This window comes from Anopheles cruzii, chromosome 2, assembly GCF_943734635.1.
Source record: "Anopheles cruzii chromosome 2, idAnoCruzAS_RS32_06, whole genome shotgun sequence".
Taxonomy (NCBI): Eukaryota; Metazoa; Arthropoda; class Insecta; order Diptera; family Culicidae; genus Anopheles; species Anopheles cruzii.
Genome location: NC_069144.1, coordinates 22,147,620 through 22,167,936, shown reverse-complemented (window position 1 = coordinate 22,167,936; position 20,317 = coordinate 22,147,620). Strand labels below are relative to the sequence as shown.

General features: G+C 47.7%; 7 protein-coding genes across 8 annotated transcripts; 1 reads left to right on the top strand and 6 right to left on the bottom strand.

Annotated features, from left to right (window-relative positions):
- Window positions 1-1,638: 1,638 nt before the first annotated feature.
- LOC128268174 (polyglutamylase complex subunit TTLL1) lies at window positions 1,639-3,711 on the bottom strand. Its single transcript, XM_053005200.1, has 5 exons — window positions 3,532-3,711; window positions 2,515-3,087; window positions 2,249-2,450; window positions 1,841-2,181; window positions 1,639-1,780 (listed from the first exon to the last, which is right to left on the bottom strand). The coding sequence occupies exons 1-5, from the start codon at window positions 3,582-3,584 to the stop codon at window positions 1,639-1,641; spliced, it is 1,311 nt and encodes a 436-aa protein (XP_052861160.1). The 5' UTR covers window positions 3,585-3,711.
- Window positions 3,712-4,209: 498 nt separating this feature from the next.
- On the bottom strand, window positions 4,210-5,206 carry LOC128278182 (cytochrome b-c1 complex subunit 8). 2 transcript variants are annotated; one of them, XM_053016852.1, is made up of 3 exons: window positions 5,131-5,154; window positions 4,727-4,929; window positions 4,210-4,652 (listed from the first exon to the last, which is right to left on the bottom strand). In XM_053016852.1, exons 2-3 carry the CDS (start codon window positions 4,878-4,880, stop codon window positions 4,558-4,560), a joined length of 249 nt encoding a protein of 82 aa, XP_052872812.1. In that variant the 5' UTR covers window positions 4,881-4,929; window positions 5,131-5,154; the 3' UTR covers window positions 4,210-4,557. The 2 variants fall into 2 exon arrangements, with proteins under 2 accessions (XP_052872812.1, XP_052872811.1); XM_053016851.1 differs by having other exon boundaries at window positions 4,215-4,652; window positions 5,135-5,206.
- Window positions 5,207-5,483: 277 nt separating this feature from the next.
- LOC128277365 (probable 39S ribosomal protein L23, mitochondrial) lies at window positions 5,484-6,161 on the top strand. Its single transcript, XM_053015815.1, has 2 exons — window positions 5,484-5,840; window positions 5,904-6,161. The coding sequence occupies exons 1-2, from the start codon at window positions 5,547-5,549 to the stop codon at window positions 6,063-6,065; spliced, it is 456 nt and encodes a 151-aa protein (XP_052871775.1). The 5' UTR covers window positions 5,484-5,546; the 3' UTR covers window positions 6,066-6,161.
- A 529-nt stretch (window positions 6,162-6,690) lies between these two features.
- LOC128277364 (WW domain-binding protein 4) lies at window positions 6,691-8,321 on the bottom strand. Its single transcript, XM_053015814.1, has 4 exons — window positions 8,233-8,321; window positions 8,091-8,163; window positions 7,215-8,023; window positions 6,691-7,144 (listed from the first exon to the last, which is right to left on the bottom strand). Coding segments are annotated over exons 1-4 (1,089 nt in total). The 5' UTR covers window positions 8,235-8,321; the 3' UTR covers window positions 6,691-6,939.
- A 470-nt stretch (window positions 8,322-8,791) lies between these two features.
- Window positions 8,792-9,624, bottom strand: LOC128267921 (perlucin-like). Its single transcript, XM_053004874.1, has 2 exons — window positions 9,470-9,624; window positions 8,792-9,389 (listed from the first exon to the last, which is right to left on the bottom strand). The coding sequence occupies exons 1-2, from the start codon at window positions 9,555-9,557 to the stop codon at window positions 8,965-8,967; spliced, it is 513 nt and encodes a 170-aa protein (XP_052860834.1). The 5' UTR covers window positions 9,558-9,624; the 3' UTR covers window positions 8,792-8,964.
- Window positions 9,625-10,907: 1,283 nt separating this feature from the next.
- On the bottom strand, window positions 10,908-12,871 carry LOC128268561 (chymotrypsin-C-like). Its single transcript, XM_053005684.1, has 2 exons — window positions 12,007-12,871; window positions 10,908-11,579 (listed from the first exon to the last, which is right to left on the bottom strand). Exons 1-2 carry the CDS (start codon window positions 12,857-12,859, stop codon window positions 11,155-11,157), a joined length of 1,278 nt encoding a protein of 425 aa, XP_052861644.1. The 5' UTR covers window positions 12,860-12,871; the 3' UTR covers window positions 10,908-11,154.
- A 1,097-nt stretch (window positions 12,872-13,968) lies between these two features.
- On the bottom strand, window positions 13,969-14,575 carry LOC128267716 (perlucin-like). Its single transcript, XM_053004607.1, has 2 exons — window positions 14,475-14,575; window positions 13,969-14,407 (listed from the first exon to the last, which is right to left on the bottom strand). Exons 1-2 carry the CDS (start codon window positions 14,560-14,562, stop codon window positions 13,995-13,997), a joined length of 501 nt encoding a protein of 166 aa, XP_052860567.1. The 5' UTR covers window positions 14,563-14,575; the 3' UTR covers window positions 13,969-13,994.
- Between the last annotated feature and the right edge of the window lie 5,742 nt (window positions 14,576-20,317).

Sequence of the window (20,317 nt, the reverse complement as noted above, 5' to 3'; positions counted from 1 at the left end):
ACAAATTCGAGTTGGGGTCGGCTTAAGGGAGGGTTGTAACAGGCCTGGCCCGAACACTGGCGGTAAAGGCGGTAAAGAACAATAACGAAGAAGCGCTAGATCCAAACACTTTTTGAAATCGATCGTTCAATTAAAAATTGCATTAGAAGCTGAACAAAGTAACAACAGCAGGCAAGAACAAAATAAAAGAAAGTATAAAAACTCGAAGCAATTGACAAACAAATTACGCATACGCAACTGCAAAAAACAAGCAAACAATAACACGAATTCAAGCAGATTACAATAGCTACTGTTCTGGTTAACAAAATAAAAACAAACAATTTTCGAAAGCGTTTAAAACATTTACATCGCAGACAGCATGTGGGCATAGAAGAAGGGGAAAAAAACATTGTACATCGATCGAAACAAGCATACAGAGCAGGAAAAGAAAAACTATCACAGCGTATATTGTCTAGGTCTGTATTATATGTTTATTTTTGCATTATATTTATATTAAATATATTAAATTTCAACATTTATTTTAAATAAACACCAATCCATTCGCGTTAACGAACCGGAACGAAAATTCGACGGCCTTCGTATTATTTCAATGTGTCTTATTGTTTATGCTTTTTTCACAGGTTATGGCAAAAGAGTTGTATGTGTGTTTGTCTTTTCGATAAAAACTCAATTATTTTTAATTATTTGTGCACAAAATCACTTTTGATTTTACTATCTTATTTTCTTGAAACCGTATTATGTGTAGTTATCTGTGCTGTGAGTACTAATATTGTGAGTGGTTCTAATCATTGTCTGATCTTTCAGGGAGATGATTTGCTTTGTTTTGTATTGTAAAAAGTACAGAGAAAAGGTGAACAAGAGAGTTATATAGAGCGTTTTCACAGCAATGCATGCATCTATGCCAAACGGAGAGAAATAAGATGTCAATCAGAAATGACAAATTTGAAATTTTCAAAGTGTTCCAATAAGGAGAATGTTTGGCACCACAATTGGGAAAAGGAGAAACATATGAGGAACCCTTTCGCACACGCGTTCTGGAGGAGCAATGAAGTATTTAACGCGAATCATATAGGCATAGCAATGTATAAAATTAAATCCAAAAAAACTTATGGAAACAAACCAAAACGCCGGGGAGGCGTTATAGGAAAAAAATAACAACAATTGGACGCACAAGAGAAATGATACAAAAGTAAACATGAAATCGAAACTAGTGAATCAATTATATAACTGAAACGAAAACAACAACTATTACGCAAAACAAACACACACAAAAGTTAGACAAAACAAACATTCTATAGGCAATTGGGCAACTAACTATGTAACGGAAGGAGCTATTGAAGCGAAGAACGAGAGGTGCAACGTGTATGCTGCAAGAAACTAATGCGCCTGCACACTTGGCAACCGATAGATTAAGAGCGAATCTAACAAATAGAAGAAATAAACTAACAAAGAGTATAATTTGTATGGCGTGGTGTTGTCTCCCGTGTCCGTGTACTTTCGTCTTTCCGACGGACAACGTATAACGTAAGTTGCGCACTAACTAAGCGATTCCCAATGATTGAAGACGCAATACAAATCAACGCATGAGGGATGTTTATTTGGCTAAAAAAACCACACACAGTACGAATGGACCGCGAACTATTTCCAGCGATTGCTGTTGGACCGATGCTTGCCACTGCTGTTGTTTTGCAAATTGTCCTCCTGCGCAGCGATTTCTTCGTCGATCAGCAAATCGAAATTGCCCAACATGTCCGGGCTGGGAATTTTGTTCCAGCGTACACTGCGAAGGGAAGGGAAAGCATTAGAACCCGAACGTGGACCAGACCAACGCAACGCTTACTCCGGCACTCCGTCGGGCGGCAGCACAATGTTGAGGATGTTGTCGATCAGTTTGTACTTCAGAATCCGATCGTTGGCCGTGGTCGAAGTCAGTGACGGGGAAGCATTCACCTCGACCAGCCACGGTTTCAAGGAATTATCGATAATGATATCGTAACCGTAGCATTCGAAGCAGTGCCTATCACTGGCCATTACACTCGACACCGCTTTCAGCGAGTGTACTATAAGCCAAGTGATGGACCCAAACAACTTATCCGTTACTTCCTTGCCACGGGTACCCTCGAGGTACAGGCGCAAGTTCTGGACGCTCCACTTGCCCCCGTGATGGTTGTTGTATTCGCCCTGCAAACCCCTGACCGCTGTAGTATCGTCCTGCGATCGTTCCTCCGTCGCGCCTCCGAACACTTACCCCGTGCTTCTGTACGCTCACGTTGGTCAGATGAACGAACATGTTCTCCAGCTCCGTAACGCTAGTGTCGTACTTGACGGTGCAGAAACGGCAGAAGCCCAACCGGAACAGGTAGGCCTTCAGGGGACGGAACGATGTCACCAGCACGTACAGCCGTAGGTCAAACTTTTTACCACCAATCAGCAGCGGATTCTCGATGTATCTGAGGGGAAAAGAATCGGAAATCTGCCCTCAACCGTTTGCGGCGCGTGTCTCTCTACCATTACCTGGAAATGACGTAGCTTTCCTTGCCAATCTGCGGATGGAAGGACGTTTTGGCTTCCCGCGACCAGCGCTTAAGCTTCGACAGCTTGTTGATGAGGAAAATGCCGGCCCCTTGCGACTTGCCGCACGGTTTCATGATCCACGTGCTCTGCGGATTCTTGCGGTACTCTTCCACAAACATATTGTAATCGGCTGGCAGCACGAATGTGATCGGTATGAAGTCCAGGTAGAGATACTTGGAGCCACCCGGAATGTTGGCCTCTGTTTTCTCCGCCAGCGCGTTTCCATCCCGCTCCAGGTCCTTCCGGTAGCGCTTGATGTTCTTCACCAGCAGATCCTTGCGCGACAGCTCGTAGTGATTCGGGAAGTGGTTAATCAACTGGTTTTCGTGCATCCGGTATCCACTGTCGACGCTGAAAATGTTGCGGCACGTCCCGGTGCCGGCCCAGTAGAAGTTCCAATCGTCGTCGGCCGTCACCTGCACCCAGCCGCGCTTCTCGAAGTTACTGATCAGTACCGATTTGTCGAGATCGGTGCAGAAGCATATCTTCATCCGTTCGTGACCTGTGGCGAGCCTGGAAGAGTTTAAACAGAAGTCCGAAACGACCAACGGGCCGGCAAACCAAAAGGCATGTTAGATAGAGACACGTAACACAAACCTCCTCTCATCTTGCGCTGCTGTTTCGTGCCGTTCATCTACTCTCGTGCGGCGTTGGTGTGTAACTGATAGCCGCAGGGTCATCGAAGCCGTGCGTATCCTAGTTCCTGCGACTGGAGCTCGCGGAACCAACGACACAAAGCCCCATAATGCGGCCTTTGCTCTACTGGAGGTACTGCTCAGGACGACAACCTCCCACGACTACCATTCGGTGCGAACGATTCATCCTTACGATTTATGCACATTAACAACCGCGCCTGTCCTGCGCCGCGTTCGTCTCGGAGTACCATTCATAAAGAAAAATGTGCACGCCACGACCTCGAAATTATAAGCAACCCCGTGCCCCCGCCGTAGCACTCACCTGCCGTACATGGTGGCAAGGTTCGTTGAAACTCGCTTCGGTTCGATTGACATCCCGGGTGTCACCGATCCGCCGTCTGTGCCGCCGGATCGCCGTGTGCCTCCGATGCCGAGATACGGGAACGAGCCAGCAAAACAAATAATCTTCAGCCGCCGCCGAGGGCCCGACCGGCAGCAGCAATCCGACGACTATTTTTAAGAGACCAGTCACGCAACCTGCCAACACATCATTTCCATTCAATTCACGGTTTACTACTCTGTCGGTGTTTTAAAGCTGCCGGTCATGGCCCGTCGCCGTGCCCTGTTGATGATTTTCGCACAAAAGTGAACAACCTTCTATGTTCTATGGTCTATCGGGCGCTATCCGCAGAAGCAAACGAAGAAAGCACTGCTGCTCCACATATGCAAATTGCCAATGTTCGATTTTGCAAATGCTCGGAACTCGGTGAGGCAGTCCCGAACGCTACGGGCAGGACAACGGACGAAAAGACTTTGTGATATCGAAATAAACAGTCGTTGCCATGGGCAACATTCACGGGAATTTTCTTTAGCAACCGGTAAGCGGTGTTCTTTGATTGAAATTGAATCGACAGTAGAAATAGGCGCCGTCGGCGTTGTCACTAGGCAGAAGTACTCCGAAGCGCTCTAAAGTGGGTCGACTCCGATGCAAGTGCATGTAGGGGGTTGAACCAATTTTCTCTGTGGCTTAGAACAAAATTTTTACTTTTCCGAGAAACATTGCAAAACAGTACCTTAATCATAAATTCTAGTAAGCCTATAGGATTACTTTTAGGGAATAGTTTTCAAGCACCGTACAAACTTCGACCCAGATAGTGTCCAAATGCTTCTGAATTCAATGGGACTGCTACAGTCGGACTATACTCCCACCCCGTCGGTATCATCATCCGCAACGAATGCAAAGCGCAAACCTTTTTTGTCACATTTCACTCGTGTTTTATTACATTGCTAAGCTTGCACCACAGATCGCTGCAGATGCCGTTTGTATCGCCGGCACACTCTGAGGCCCTTACGAATCGTTTTCGAAGTCAGCCGGGTTCTTACGGTTGATTTGGGTGTGCAGATTTTCCACGTAATTGTACACCATGTAACCCATGACGAACGCTACAAACGGAAGGAAAGCAAACAAGGATAAACATGACGCCACCTACTCAACGATGGTTCCTCGTTAATCTTACGCGGCGCTACGATGAAAATTTGCGAACGGATCCGTCGGAGCGTATTTGGGATGCCCTTGCTGATCACATTGGCGAAGGCGCGCTGTTCGAAAGGAGAGATCTTGTGCGTGACGATGCCGCGTACTTTCGCAAGTTCTCCAAATCCGTGACCCATTGCGGTGGATGCTTTAGTCGACTCTCGGCGCAAAACGCTAACGAATTATCTGCAAATTTTCCAAAACAGAACGATACATTACATAACGGTCTCGTTGCACTTCATTTTAATCAGAAGCCTGGCAATGGCCAAAGTGGCACATGGGATAGATAGTGCACAAGCCTTTCGATCCAAATCCGGTCGTTTCAGAACATTTTTACTGCTTTGCACTAAGTAAAATCCAATAATTCGTTGCAAAAATAGTACTCACGGACCTTGTTGCTTTTCGCTTTGCAATAAAACCCGATCGAGTGAATGTCAAAAGTGACACTTCTCTTTGGTTGACGGCGTAACGCTCTATGTTGAAAAAGCCTATGCTCGTTTCGAACTGCTTACTTTTGTAAAAAGCCACAACTTAGCAGCGTGTTTAATGGTTTATTTTTTATTTCACAAACCTATCAGCATAATAGTTTTGACTGAAAATTTTATTTGACCGAAGTACTTATATACGAAGTACTGTCGAAAATGAATAGATCCACGAAACAGGAATCTCTTGAGGCACCCTGTGCGCAATCCTTCTGCTGTCACTTTGTCTCGTGTTTACATTTCTGTCCCGATTGTTATTCAACCAACAATTGAAGCCGGCCAGAAAGAGTGCGATACGAGTGCATTAAATCACGCACAAACATGTCCACCCGGTGGTATCCGATCTACCAACGAGGCAATCCGCAGCTACGGGTGTTCCTTCCGAACTTTTGGCTCAAGCTCGTGCGACCCGAACAGCAACAACCAAAAAACGTGGTACAGTTCGCCGTCTCAATGGAAATGACCCGGCACGATGTAAAAAACTATCTGGAGAAAATCTACAAAATCCCGGTAGTCAATGTGCGTACCCGCATAGGACTGGGAAACACAAAGCCCGACCTGGTGCTAGGATACGTAACGAAGGACGAGGATACTAAATATGCGTACGTCACGCTGGTAAGATTGAACCATAGTGTCTGCGGATTAAAATCATCTATATGGCCACCTTTTACGTTCTAGCCCAATACCATGAAGTTCGACTTCCCCGACATCTTTCCCACGGATGCCAAACAGAAGATGGAGGACGACAAGAAATCGCTGGATGATGCGAAGAAAAACTACAAAAAGTTCCTGGACAAAAACAAAGACCGACCCGGAACTCCCGGATGGTTTTCGATTTGAGGTTACGGCTTAATAGTCATCGATCTTCCTCTGAATATCGCGCCTCCCGTTTAGAAATGCAGAGTAATAAAAAGGTTAATTTTATTTGTTCAGAAACACAGTTTCTCGTTAATGAGCCCTTTGGGCATCCTTTGACGCTGCTTAACCTTGGAGCTTCATGATTTTCGATCCTGGGAAACGCGTACCAACTTCAGGTAAGTTGGATGATCGATTGGCAATTCCTCCAACTGCTCCTCTTGACACCGATCAACACCGCAACTGCGTTTATCGTATAAAAAATAGACCTAACATTTTAGAAGAAAAACAAAATAAACTGTACACTGCATTTCTCAATTCAACGATTGTGGGCTGGTGCTACTTACATTCGGATGAGTCGGACATGTCCGAGCGACACGACCGAAAAACAACGCACCGCACCGTTTGCAGTGGATTGTGGTTCTTTTGCGCTCACAGATACACTCCGCCAGTCGTCGTGCCTCTGCTTCGCGGTCGTCCTCCGTGTAAATAGGTGGTTTACTGTTAACCACGACCGCCATGGCACTGGCTGGCCTTTTCGCTTTATCGCCACCCGTTTTTTTACCGCTCAGCATTGCGAATTTATTTCCGAATCAATAATAAACACTATCTGAACCTGGGCTTCGTTTCCGTTCGTTTGAAATAAGCGTTCTCAACGAAAGTGACAGTTACCGAGAAATGGTTTCTCGGTAAACTCGATAAACGATTAGTCGACTAATCGACGTTATCCTTTCCAGTACGATCTAGAATGCTATCGATTTCCTATTTTTTAGTACAATTCACAAAAGCGCTGTTCGCCAGGAGTTTCAATTAAACCGTTTACTTCTATTTATACGTTTTACCCATGCTATCGTCGCATTTAGTCTACATCCAACCTTTGTCGGACGTTGCGTTGAAATTTTCTCTTTTTAACAAACGCATCACTCACGGTGGCTGTTACTTCGGCAGGTACGTGATCAACGACCTTCTCTTTGAACTTTGGCTGTGGAGCTTCCGGTGCCACGCTCGGGACGTAGAGCGGTGCTGGCACAACGGGTAACTGTAAATCGACCGGCTTTTCATCTCTGTGAAAATATCACCAATTTTACTACCGTTTATTACCCAAGCGGAATGACAGTCCAATCACCAACTCACCTGGGTTCCACCTTTTCCCACGTTCCGTAAGGATTTCGGGCACGGTCCAGTTTGGCGTCAGCTTCCGCTTCCCGCTTCCGGTCGGCCATTTTTTCGAAGTCTTCCTTCGCTTTGCGGTTCTGCCTGAATATTTGTGCCATGTTTTCGCGCCGCAACCGGGCCGCAATTTCATCCGCATTCTCCAGCTCGTACTTGGCATCCGATTCGGCCGTTTCTTTCTGCTTTTGCCACGCCATCTTCGACAGCTTCTCGTACTCAGCCTTTTTCATGAAACCCTCCGGCGGACATTCCCACGCCGATTCACCCGATTTCACGTTCCAGTAGTAAGTGTAACCTTCATCCGTTGCGGCTTCAACCCACATCGAACGATTTTCGTCTGCTTTGGAGGCATCTTCAGAGTGCTTACGTTTAGCGGCCGCTTTCTCTCTGTACGACTTTGTATCCTCGTCACTGTCGCCGCCAGCCAGGTAGAACGGGTCCGCTTCCCTGCCCCTCTTGGGCGGTGCCTTCGGTCGGGATCCGGTAGGTTCAGCGCTTTCCGCAACCGGCCCCGCACTTCCAACCGCTAATGCGGCCGCTTCCTTGGCTTCCTCCTGTTGCTGTTTCTCGTACAGCTCCCGCGAGCTAATGTCGGCACACGCACTAATGTCCTGCATGTACGCCTTCATTGCAGCATCGTTCATTTTTTTCAGGTCCGCATCGATCTTGTTCTGCTCCTGCTGCGCTTTGTAGCTGTTGCGGCTGATGTCCGTGATGCGCTTCTGAATGTTGAGCTGATGCCGTTTTCCATTTTCGTGGAATTGGACACTCTGCAAAGAGACAACGCCAACGATTAGCAACTGTTTGTATTTTTGTCCGATTGTTACTGTTGCGTACCGCTTTGTTATCCGCTATCCAACATTTGCAAAAGTCACAAAACTTCCTATCGTTAGATTTCCAATAATCCGCCCTGAAACAGCACCGTTTTTAAATGAAATTAAATGCCTACGATTACAATTCGATATTTTACAATATTTACATTTTCGAGGAAGCTGCTCGTCAATTGCTTGCTCGCTTGTGGCACTATTGTTGGAACTTCTTTCACAATAATCGCTTTTAAGTTCACTGTTTTATCATTTATCTTATCCTATTTATCTATTTATCTCCAGAGTGCTGTTGTTGAGAAGTTGTTTATGTTTATTGATTTGTACGGTGAATGTCAAAATTGCAAGAGTTGTTTGAAAAAAAAAATGCTTTGACAGCTTTGTTCTAAATCAAGGTTTATATACCATCGTGGGACGAGTGTTTATAATCAAAGTGTTCAAAACAACAGTTGAAGGTAAATCCGAGCGTTATTTTATAGGTTGGATTTTTTTTGGATTTGGATCCAACAAAAATTATTAGGATTTTCGTACATTCGTTTGTTTATGTTTACTAGAACATGTGTGTCGTTGTGGCTCGTACGTAGATCATTCATTGAGAATGCGATTAAAATATGCTGGAACAAAATAAAACAGCCAAAATAACAGCCAAAATAACAGCCACAATGCCTAGAGGTTGGAAAATTCGGCACAATGGAAGATGGAAAGATGTTTCATGCGATGGTAAGATTCTGTTTATTTTCAAAAATTTAAATTGGAGTATGTTCAATTGCGACGCTTTCGTCCTATTCGTTATGTTAAAGAATTGCATTACCAAAATTGCCGTTTTTTAATAAATTTGAGCTTTACAACGATAGCTTATTAGCTCTCCCACGATATCTTATTGTTTTTTATAATACATTCTCACAAATGTATCGCTGCTTCAATTCACAGCGTATATCATTCCAACGAACTCCTTCTCCGCGCGCAATTTCCATGCAATCTTCGATCCCGCCGGCATTATCCGGCTGACCGACGTCGAAATCAAAGTATCCGTTTCCGTAGCCGACTGGTTGGTTGGTGGAAATCCACACGAAAATTCCCTTGTTACCGTGATCGGTGCCACTGACCCACCAAGGTCCTTTGGGGTTGCTCGAAGCTTGGGTGGCCTCCGCGATCAAACGGCTGTCGTCCGGACTGGTGATCGTCGCCAATCTAAGGCCAACGCTTTGGCACAGTCTCCAGGCCTCGAAAAACGTTACGCCACGGTTGTTGTACACGTAGTACCGCTTAGAAGTCCCATTCTGCGGATCGCATCCACCTCGCGTAACCGGGTCTGTACAGCAGAAATAAAAGAAATTTGTACTCTCGATTGGTAAGTTCCATTTACTTCAGGAACGTTAGTTAAAACCATACACTTTTCGTCAATGGAGGTTGGACTAGCATTTACACAAAACCACACGGTGCACAATAGCAAAACTGCACTCTTAGTGTATGCAAGCATGTTGATTGTTTGAAGTCTTATTGCACACTGAGCTGCGCCACGAAACCACTGTTAGTTTTATTAATAGTGGACTGTGGTCTTTGGGTTCCACTTGAATAACTTTCTTAGAAACCGATTGTCTGTTTACTTGCAGTTCACTTTATTGGCCATATCTTGTTGAATGAAATGGTACTTGCACTGATAGGAAGAAGATATAAATCAAAGCCTTTTCGAGATAAAAGTAGCATGTAAATGTCACGAGCAAATTGAATCAATATTTAACCATTTCGTTAGAGAAAATATTTACGTCTCAAGCACGTGTCAGTAAGGACCAAGTATAGGTTAGCATTCGTTGCATAATCTAGTGATTAGACACGAAACACAGGATCAATGTGAAGTGACAAAGCCAAACTATTACTCATTTCAAAGGTTCTGCTAAGGATAAGGATAATTGAGTGACGAATGGCAAATGTTTGAGATGAACTACGATTTCTGCAGCGTCAACATTTTGATTTCTTCCATTGTCCATGACCATCTACCGTCCCTCCCTATCGCGAAGATCAGTGAGTGATTCAGTAGCGATCGCTCTGCCCACAGGCGTACTGCATCTCGCAGTATTTGTCAGAATGGTGGGGTATTTTTCTTATCTCAAAATACACTTCTGCCTTGCGCGTAAAAGTCTCGCAGTTTCAGCAGGATCATCCATTCCGTACTGAAGTGTGTTGGGTTGAGGCACGCCCGTCATGGACTCGATTAAGCAAATTGCTTTTTTTTTGTTTTTCATAGACGTTTCAGTTATTCTTTCATCATCGTACCTGGTTGCTCCACAAATAGGTGGGTATAGGTGGCCTTCCTGTATAGGATTGCACAACATTTGAGAAGCAAAGTGATGGTAATATTTGCTACTTTAACAGATTCTCCTGTAAACTGTGACCCCAGCATCGCAGCAAAACGGTACGTAATACCGAGTCAAGGGACGAAAACATTCTTCGAAGCATGGAGATCTTGTGCAAGTATTGGCCTGCGCTTGGCCACCATAACCTCGGCCGGGGACAGTGCGGCAGTCGAACGGGCAATTAATGCAACAGGATCGCCGGACCGTACGACGTGGTGGATCGGTGGCACGGATTTGGGTTTGGAAGGATCTTTCGTGTGGATTAGCACAAATCTTCCGGTTGGTTTTAAGACCGGCTATTTCAACTTCTTTGGCGGACAACCTGATAACTATAAGGGTGTTGAAAATTGTCTTGAGATAGGCCGATTCGGCACAGTCCTGTGGAATGATATGCCGTGCGATGCAAAACTACGGTTTATTTGTGAGGATGCAGATTAAAGTGCCTGACTTTTATAGTATGTTCGGAATGTTCGTTTAGTTGAAATTATATAACGCTTCGTGTTAACGAATTACAGAAAATTGATGATATTATTTTAAATTTGAAATTACTCAGTTGATCTCAATCTGTAGATATTGGAACAACTAGAACGGTCTTCCAAATTGATGTTGTGGATCTGTCCATGCATCGTTGTGATTCGTTTCTAGCTACAAGAAGCTTCTAGCTTCTAGCTTCTAGCTTCTTAGTCAAACAACATGGCATCTATTGTATTGCTTTATTGTGTCTTATCCTACGTGCTCACAAATGTACCTCAGCTTCCAATCGCACGGTATATCGTTCCAGACAACACCACCCCAGCGTCCGATTTCAAGGCAATTTTCGTTTCCTCCAGCATTATCCGGCTGCGCTGCCGAGTAATCTAAGTATCCGGTTCCGTAGCCCACCGGCTGGTTGGTGGAAATCCACACAAACGTTCCTTCACTGCCTAGATCAGTGCCTCCGATCCACCAGGGTCCGTTGGGATTACTCGACGCTTTAATGGCCTCCCCAATCAAACGGCTGTCGTCCTTGCTGGTGATCGTTGCTAATCGATGGCCAACGCCTTGACAGAGTCTCCAGGCCTCCAGAAACGTCACGTTGCGACTGTTCTGTACGATGTACCGCTTGGGAAGTTCACTCTGAGAACCGCATACTACCCGTGTGCCGGGATCTAAACCACAAAGAAGGATGAAAACAATAAGAATAATATTCACGCTCGCCGGTAATAGAGAATATCGAATACGCCGTCGAATATACCGTCGTAGTCGACAACTATGGGGCTGGCGTAAGCACAGCACCCAATGAGACACAAATATAAAAACACGCTCTTCGCGATCACCATGTTGATCTTGTAAACGTCAATACCCTACTGAACTGCTCATTGTACAGGCTATCGGTACAGTCCATCTTCGCGCAGCATCGCTCTTCGTGCTCTTTCTCATTGAAGCGGTGTTTGCACCACTTGGCTCGAAACAGGTTATCTGCGCAATAGCCCTTCAGCTTTCGCGGTGGGAATCCCCTGTCAGTTCCCAAATACCCCACAACCGACAAACACTTGCAAATTAACCCGCAAAAAACGGGTGGATCAGTGAACGTACCACGGCGCATCAGCTTCCGACGAATCCACATCATGTACTTGGCCACATCGACGAACACGGTGTAGTCGGAGGTGCTGCAGAAGTTCTCGTCTAGCGCGGCCGAGGCGGAAAAGGCAACGATTCCCAGCAGCGTCCAGCTGCCGGAAGCACCACGCACGAAGAGTCCCCCGCCGCTGTCCCCGTTGCAAGGGCTGGTCCCGTTGCGCCAGCCAGCGCAGAACATGTTGTCGTTCAGGGTACCGCCAAAGGCGGCGGAATTGCTCTCCAGACACTGCCGGTGACTCACGATCGGGGCCGTGGCGGCTCGCAGTACATTGGCCACACGTTTGCCCTCCGTGTAGCCCCAGCCTACCACCGTTCCGATGACGGAGACAGCGAGCTGCGGGCCTCCCCCCGGTAAACAAGCGGGCTGCACGTAATCGTCGAAACGCACCGTGTCCTTTGTCACCAGCAGGGCGATATCGTCTTGGATGTCGTTCAAGCTGAACGTTTCGTGGGGAAACACCTGCGCGAGAGCGTGCTCCTGGACGCCCACGGTGTCTTCCTCCAGCGTATATTTGCCCAACTTGGCCAGCAGATCTTCCGGCTTCCGTGCCTTACTCTGACCGGGCATGGTCACGCAGTGGGCCGAGGTGACGATCACTTTCGCAGTTAATAGCGTGCCTCCACAGACGTAGATCGGTTTCGGACGTAGCTGGAAGATCGCCGTGTGCCACGGATAGTCGCCGACCTGCGTTTCATAGCCGTTGGTGAGCAGTTGTCGCGTTTTAATTTGCCGCACGCCACACTGGGCAGCCTCCGCCGAAGAGCCATCACCGAAGAGCGCAAACAGACTGAGTAAGAGCAACGACATGCACGAATTGATGGTTCGAATGCGACTGACGTTGGATTAAGTTTTTAAGCTTAAGCACGTTACGCACGAGAACAAAAATCATTGTCGTCGCGTCGTACCTTGAAGGTTAACGTAAAGCGCCTGGAAGTAGGCAATCTCGTTGCGTTTGATTTAAATTACATTAACGGCTAATAATATGTCTAAATTTGTTCGAAAGGGTTATTCAATTGAAAACGTTCAGTCCAATTTTTAAACATTCTCTTTTTTGATGAAATCTTAAAATACAAAATCAAAGATTTGCTTAATGAACTGTTTATTTTTGCTTAAACTAGCTGTTCCCGGCGAGATTATAATAGGGCTGCATGTAGTAGCACGGAGGTAGCCCAATTTCCCCTGATTAGAAAGAGATCTGGCTGTCCTCTTTGCTACCTCGTCGAGATTAGTGGTCAGATGATGATTGCTGATTGGTGCAATAAGCGGCCTTTTCTGAGAGCTGATCTGCCAGGGTAACCAGATGAGATCGGCAAATAAAGTGGATTTATTTCAAATAATAAGGTGTTTTTATTTAATCAATTGATTTGTCGAATACTTTCGGCCATTTTCGGATCGACAACTGCGTCGTGAATGTGTGTACGCGTCAAAATCCTCTCGAAAGAGAACCCGTTCCAGTGACATTTTGAATAGGACTTAATAGGATCAGCTTCCGGTTGAACACGCCGGACCGGTGGCCGCACAGACGGTTGCCCTGCGTGATGATGTCCTGCGAGGGAAGCTCCATCTGCTTTCAGCCAATCGGTCAGGAGTCAGGATTCCAGTTAGTGCAGCCGCTGGTGGTGGTTACCAAATTAAACAGTAAGTGGAATTATTTAGCAGAACGATGTTGTTGCCCTTTTAAATATACATATTTGCATTCAGGTCTTTGCTGTGAATAACTCCACAGCATAATGGAGGAAACAGTTTTTAAGCACAATTGGGGATTTCCAGGAGAGTTGGTACATTGTCCTGAAATAAAGCTATACATATTATATATACATATTTCAAAATGGTTATTGCAAATATAAATGTCTTTCAATCATAATTAAGAGTATGTACCATTCAATAATGAACATGATTCCATAATTTAAGTCACCTTAGTTTATATTTTCAATCGCACGCATTATCCTCCATGTTCACAAATGTATCGGTGCTTCGCATCACACGGGGCATCATTCCACGATAGAGCACCTTCACGTCCGATTTCCAGACAGTTTTCGTTTCCTCCAGCATTATCCGGCTGATTGGGTGCGTAATCTGAATATCCCGTTCGGAAGCCCACCGGCTGGTTGGTGGAAATCCAAACAAACACTCCTTCATTGCCGAGATCAGTGCCTGCGATCCACCAGGGTCCTTTGGAGTTGCTCGAAGCTTGAACGGCTTCCTCCACCGAACGGGTATCGTTCTGGTTGGTGATCGTCGCTAATCGATGGCCAACGCTCTGACAGAGTCTCCAGGCCTCGAAAAACGTAACGCCGCGGCTGTTAAAAACGTAATACCGTTTCGAGACTTCGGCGTTGGTTGGTGCTCCGACATCTTTACGGTAAAGATTTGCAAATTTTTCAGTTCTTTTGTTGCATGATATCAAATTGTTCATAATTACCGATCCGTTCATGGACTGGATTGGTCCGACTGGCTGGACTGGATAGACAGTGTCCGACGAAGAGAAATACTAAAACTACGTACCTCATTATCGCTGCTCTGGTGTTGATGTTCCAAACAAAACTTTTACACTAAGCTACTTGTCAGCAGTACGTGTATCTCTTATATATGGGAAGTTTCCGTTGGTTTCTGACATTACACTTAAACTCTAGTCCAAGTGCAGCGGCACGAGCTTGGGGGGGTGTCATAAAATTCTACACCAGGAAGTAGCTCACAATACCGTTTACAGTTGCACCTTCATCTCTTAGTCCCATAACTGGTTCAAAACATGGTGGCGATAGTAAATGGTAAACAAGTTTAGGTTATGCAAAGATCTGTTTGTGAGGAAACTAGACAACGGAATTAACGAACGAACGAACGCTTTGCATTAAAATGCGCAATTTTTTCGACGCCAACAGTGTTCTACAGTCTGAGGAAACTACATTCTGTTCGCCAACTACAAACCATCATCATCCGGGAAAACCATAAATTTTGGCTGCAAAACCAGATCGATTCGACAAAAAGACAATATTGTGGCTGATGGAACCAGAAAGGTGTGGTATATCACAAGCTCCTAACGCCTGGTGAAACCGTCAATACTGATTGCTATCGACAACAAATGATCAATTTGAACCATGCATTAATTGGACAAACGATCAGAATGACCCAGAATACGAGGTAAGGTAACTTTGCTGCGTGACAATGCGCCAGGACACAAAGACGAAGAATTCTTTCGTCGTGGAATCCACGATTTAGCCGAAATATAGGAGAATTGTATATCTAACGATGGCAAATACTTCGAATAAAATAGCATTTTCCATTTCAATGTAATAACTATTTGATTTCCTTGAAAAAACATCCGATGTCATAATTTGGGACCTGTTATGCATGAATTAATTAAAAATCCTAATAATATGTGACCGAAGCTTCTAAATCGTCTCAACCTATCCAGGGTGAAAAGTTAGCACTAGCAGCGGCATAACGGAGAAGATTCGCACTAGGATGCTACCAGCCAACAGGCAAGTCTGAGAAAACCTAAGAAAGAACCTCAGAAGTTTCACTCCAACGGAATAATCAAATTTTATATGCTAGCTTCAGAAGTTTACAATAAATCAAAACATGATTAACAAGAACAAGTTCTTCAAAGTTCGACTGCTGAGCATTAGTTATGTTGGAGTCCAGCCTTTCGCTATTCAGGACCAACCAACATTTATTCCTTTTATTCAGTTTACCGGAGCCACCAGACCAATACCACGCGGTCAGCATAGGTCGCGACGATGATTTCTCGTCAAACCCCAAAAAGCTCACCACCCCACAAAAGCTTCCAAATGCCATCAGTTCCGTGCCGCGCGGTTTATCAAATGTACACACACAGACAGACCCCTGCAGGGTTCGCTGCTGTTGGCTTCGTATTGTTTTGAAACCAATAAGCTCTGTCTAAACACACACACCCTTTAACAGTGATCGGCGTTTTCGCTTTCGACGATGGCGGTGAGTGGCCGAGTTCCACTCGGTGCGTGCCACTCACGCGAAGGGGAAATCCGCGGGGGGGCCGCGCGTTCATTCGCACGCGGCATTCATTCTCGGCGAGCCGCAGAGTTTCGCGCGCGGGATCATCGCGGTGCCCCCTCAGTTGGGTTTTCCGTTTCGTTACGCGCGCACAGCTCCCGGGTGCCACACGCCAGGCCGTGTCACGATCCGTCACTGTCGTCCGTCTGTCCGTCCGGATCCGGGTCCGGGAAACTCTCGTCCGTGGTCCGCGGAGGCTGAAGGAGCCCAGCATTGTTTTGTTTGTTGATTTGTTTTGTGTTTTTTGAGGGAGAGGGCGATCGGCTAAAGCCGATTTTCGGAGCGGCCTGGGGCCGCCCGTTGCCGGTGGCTTGAACAACGGTGTCCCCAGTGCGTGCCCGAGTGTGTAGCATTGTACGCGTACGTAAACCAGTGTGTGTGCGTGGTGTGTGGTTGATTGTACAATCAACAGCCCGGGATGCTTCCAGGAGGCGTCCTCCGGCGACCGCCAATATTTTTGGTTGCGGGTCTGATTTAACTGATTTCAGGAAGGATTTCCGCGAAAGCGTTTCGTGTCCGTGCCGCCGCCGCCGCCGCCGGGGCAAGCTTTCTGCTCGACTCGCGTCTGACATTTTGGGTGGCACGTATTTTGAAACGGGTCTAAATTCGAGCTCCTGGAGCCGCCGGGTGCTCGATCCTGACACAGGCCCACTGTGAGCGAGAGCGCGAAGCGTGCGAGCGTAAGGCTGTTGGGCTGCTATCGGCTCCGGAGCTGGCACGGATACAGGCGGCCAACTATTCGAGTGGTGTCGCCCGTCGTAAAACGTGGGACCGAAGGACTCCCCACAGCAGCCCACCACAAACCTCCGAACGCCAGCCAACCCCTTGGTTCCGAGGCGGATGATGGGTCCCGTCCGTTCTTCGATCACGACCGGGGGACCATCCTGCGTGGCTGCTGCCAACCTGCGGCGGGGACCATCCTCCGGTGCCCGGCCAACGATGTGATCGTCACCGTCGTCGTCGTCACCACCGTCTGTTGTAAATAGTTTTCAATGGTGACCCCGCTCGAGCGCCTTCAAAACAGTCACCGATGTGTCCCCGGATTGTGTCACCGTGAAAAGCCCTCCCGTGCGCGAGTGAATGTGAATGTGTGCACGAGCGCCACGATCTGGACACAGTCCGGAGAGCAGCCAAGCTTTGCCAATCCCGGAGAGCGAGCCAGTGACGTGCGCCAGTGACACACGCCAGGGACCGCAGGAAGCGAGACGTGATATGCGGAAAATTCGCCCGTCAACACAGAGGTTCCCAACGCCCCAGAGGTCGAGGCGCACATACCGGAACATGCCGACCTCGCTTCCGACAGGCCCCGAATCGGTCGGCCCCAAAAGATGCCCACAGACTGGCGCTGGTCGTCCTGTTTGTGTGTGTGTGTGTGTTTGTGGAACAGTGAAACTCACACCATAGGCGGAAAGGACCAATAGGCGCCACACTCGGCACTCCGATAGCACAGTTCCTTCGTTCTGACCTCTAGAACCACCGTGCAGGTGCGTGCGTGTGAGTGTATTTTAGTTCCTGCGGAACACATCCCGAAAGCGGAAGAGTACAAAAATAATAAGTTTTGATAAACCGGACGAAAAATCCGATTCCGAGCGTGCCGACAACCAGAGCATGAGATAGAGGGCGCCCTCGGCAGATAGAGTGTGTGTGTGAGAGAGAGCGAGAGAGAGAGGCGTCCCACTTTTTGGGTGCGTCCTCCTGGTCCTGTGAAGAACCCCGTGAGCGAACCTCGGTGAAGTGCGCCGCAAAACGGCAGAGGCCACCACTGCAACAAAAGTGCAGCCCCAAATGCTGGTCCCCGAAAAATTGGGACCAACGTCGCGTCCCCAAAAACAGTGCCCCCGGTGGTGTGCCCTGGAGCGATCCTGGATCGATGGATGGAGCGAGTGAAATGGACGGACCGGAGCCTCGGAGAGAGTGAGTGAGTGAGCTGACACTTCCTGGAGCCCGGCTTCGTGACTAGAGCCTAGCCGCCGGCACCGGAACACGGAACACGGAGCGCCCCCGGAAGACGGGAGCTAAAAAATGACGACTTGGGGTACCGGATTGAGCATCGAGTGTGTGTGATCTGGCGGTGGCGACGGGCGGTGGTGGTGTGGTGTTCGGTGGGGCCTGACCTACTCAGGCCGCCCGTGTTTCAATCAAAAGTCCCATACGCGGCGGAGTGTTCTGGCGGCCTGTCTGGCGTTTGTCTGGTGAGATGGGCCTCGGTTTGCATTGACCGATACAGAGAGAGAGAGAGAGAGAGAGAGAGAGAGAGAGACCGAGAGAGCGCGCGAAAAGCTACCAGACGGCGGCGGCGGCTGATGATGCGTATTAGTGTGTGACCTTTTCGGTGATTTTTTGGACTACCAGGACGACCCAGGCGATCGGATCCTCGTTTTGATTTTACGCAGAAAGAAAAATCCGGTGCTCCGACGGTGGCCGACTTTTCGGGAAAAGTGTGGCCACCGACACACACACACACATCGCTGGACACACGAAAGGAAGGTCACACGCCCGACGGCGGTTCGCTCGTTAGCCCGGACCAGAACCCCCAGTGCAAGGACACGCCGTGCGACTCCGAAAATTGCGCCGTTCTCACCACTCTGTCGCCGCCGTGTGGGAGCGCGTCCTCGTGTGTATGTGTGTGCGGAAGTGTGTGCAAAGCAGGATTTCTGGCCAGGGAGTTCCGGGGGTTGCAAAGTGTAACAATTAATTTTAAGTCACTTTCCATCCGCTCCAATGGAATCGGCCTGCGGGCCAGGATCACGCGGAGACCGGGAAGCGTGGTGATCGAGTGTCAGATTTTTTGGGGTCCGAAGGATTATTCTGATAGCCCCCGCCCCGTTACAGTGACGCGCGGAAGCAAGTGTTGTGTGCCAGCAGATAGTGAAGCCAGTGAGTGAAGCCAGTGTGAAGGTGTAAAGAGAGCGGAAAAGAAACAAGTCGAGTGTTGGGGAGCTGGGGAGCTGAATACTGAGCCCCCCCGGGAGTCATCCTAGCTCGCTGTCCAAGAGGTAGGCAATGAACACATTTCAATGATTAAAATCTATTCGAAAAATATTGTAACCGTGAAGGACTTTATTACAGAGCCCTCAGAGTGGTTCTTTCTTCGTCGTTGACATGGTGGAATCACTTCTATAGGGTTGGTTTTTGCTTTATGAAGTACACCGATCGCCTGGTTGATCGCCAACCTTGTGTAATAATGAAAAGGATTCTAATGTTCACAACCTGGAGCTCAGGTTTTGGTACAAACCTTTATATTATTCAGAGGTTTCGGCCAAAAAAGAGAAAGATCATCACACTCACGCACAGTATTTGGGAGGGTTGGCAGGTTAAATGGTAATCGGCAGCGGCAATTGCCCACCCATTTCCGGCGCGGTGAAAAGCCCAAAGCTCAACGCCAAGCCCACCACGGGCCACAGGCTCCGAAGCGAAATAGGGTGGTAGTTTCCAGTGATTACCTTATTTGATCCACTTTCCCCCCTCCGGCCGGGCTTTTGGGCCCCGCAACCCCCGTTATCACTGCTGCTGGCCGCGTTGCGTTTTATGCCGGAGTGTTGATCGGCGATCGGCGGTGTGCGGATTGATTCGTTCGTCGCGAGCGATGGCGATTCATGGCCGGGAAAGAAGCCGGCCTGCCGGACTTTTATGTCCCGGACACCTCGGGCTCACCACCTCGAGTATAATCTATGCCGTGGGGCCAACGAAAAACAAACAAATCAATATTCAATCATTGAGCGCCGACAAATTGGGTCACCTGGCCAGCCGGCCGGCCGGCTGCGGTGAAGCCCGATGGAAGCTCCCAGCTACCGCGTTTGATGTGGTGCGAATGTCTGCATGCAAGATAGAAACATTAGACGAACAACGTTTCGGAAACAAATCTCGCCGCCGACGCCATTTTGTTTTGGGGTTCCAAGTGAACGGCAGAGCAGGGAGCGTCTCGAGTGTTACCCAGCACCACCCCAGATGATGAGCCCAGCCCAAAGTTCGGGGCGCAACTTCTCAACCGTTAAGCGCCGAGATTTTAATAAAAGCGCCACGTGTGGTATGTCGGTTGCAATTTGAATAATAATTTTAAATTAACGGCTCCGGTGAACTGAGCTGGCAATCTGGTTACTTAAATAAACAATTAGTGTGGTCCGTGAACTATGGTTTTCTATTTCTATTGGTTTCTATTTGGTTCGTTCGTATTTTTTGCTTTCATCGTCACCATCGTCGCCGTCGTCGTCGTGTAATCTCAGTTGTGTTTCGTCC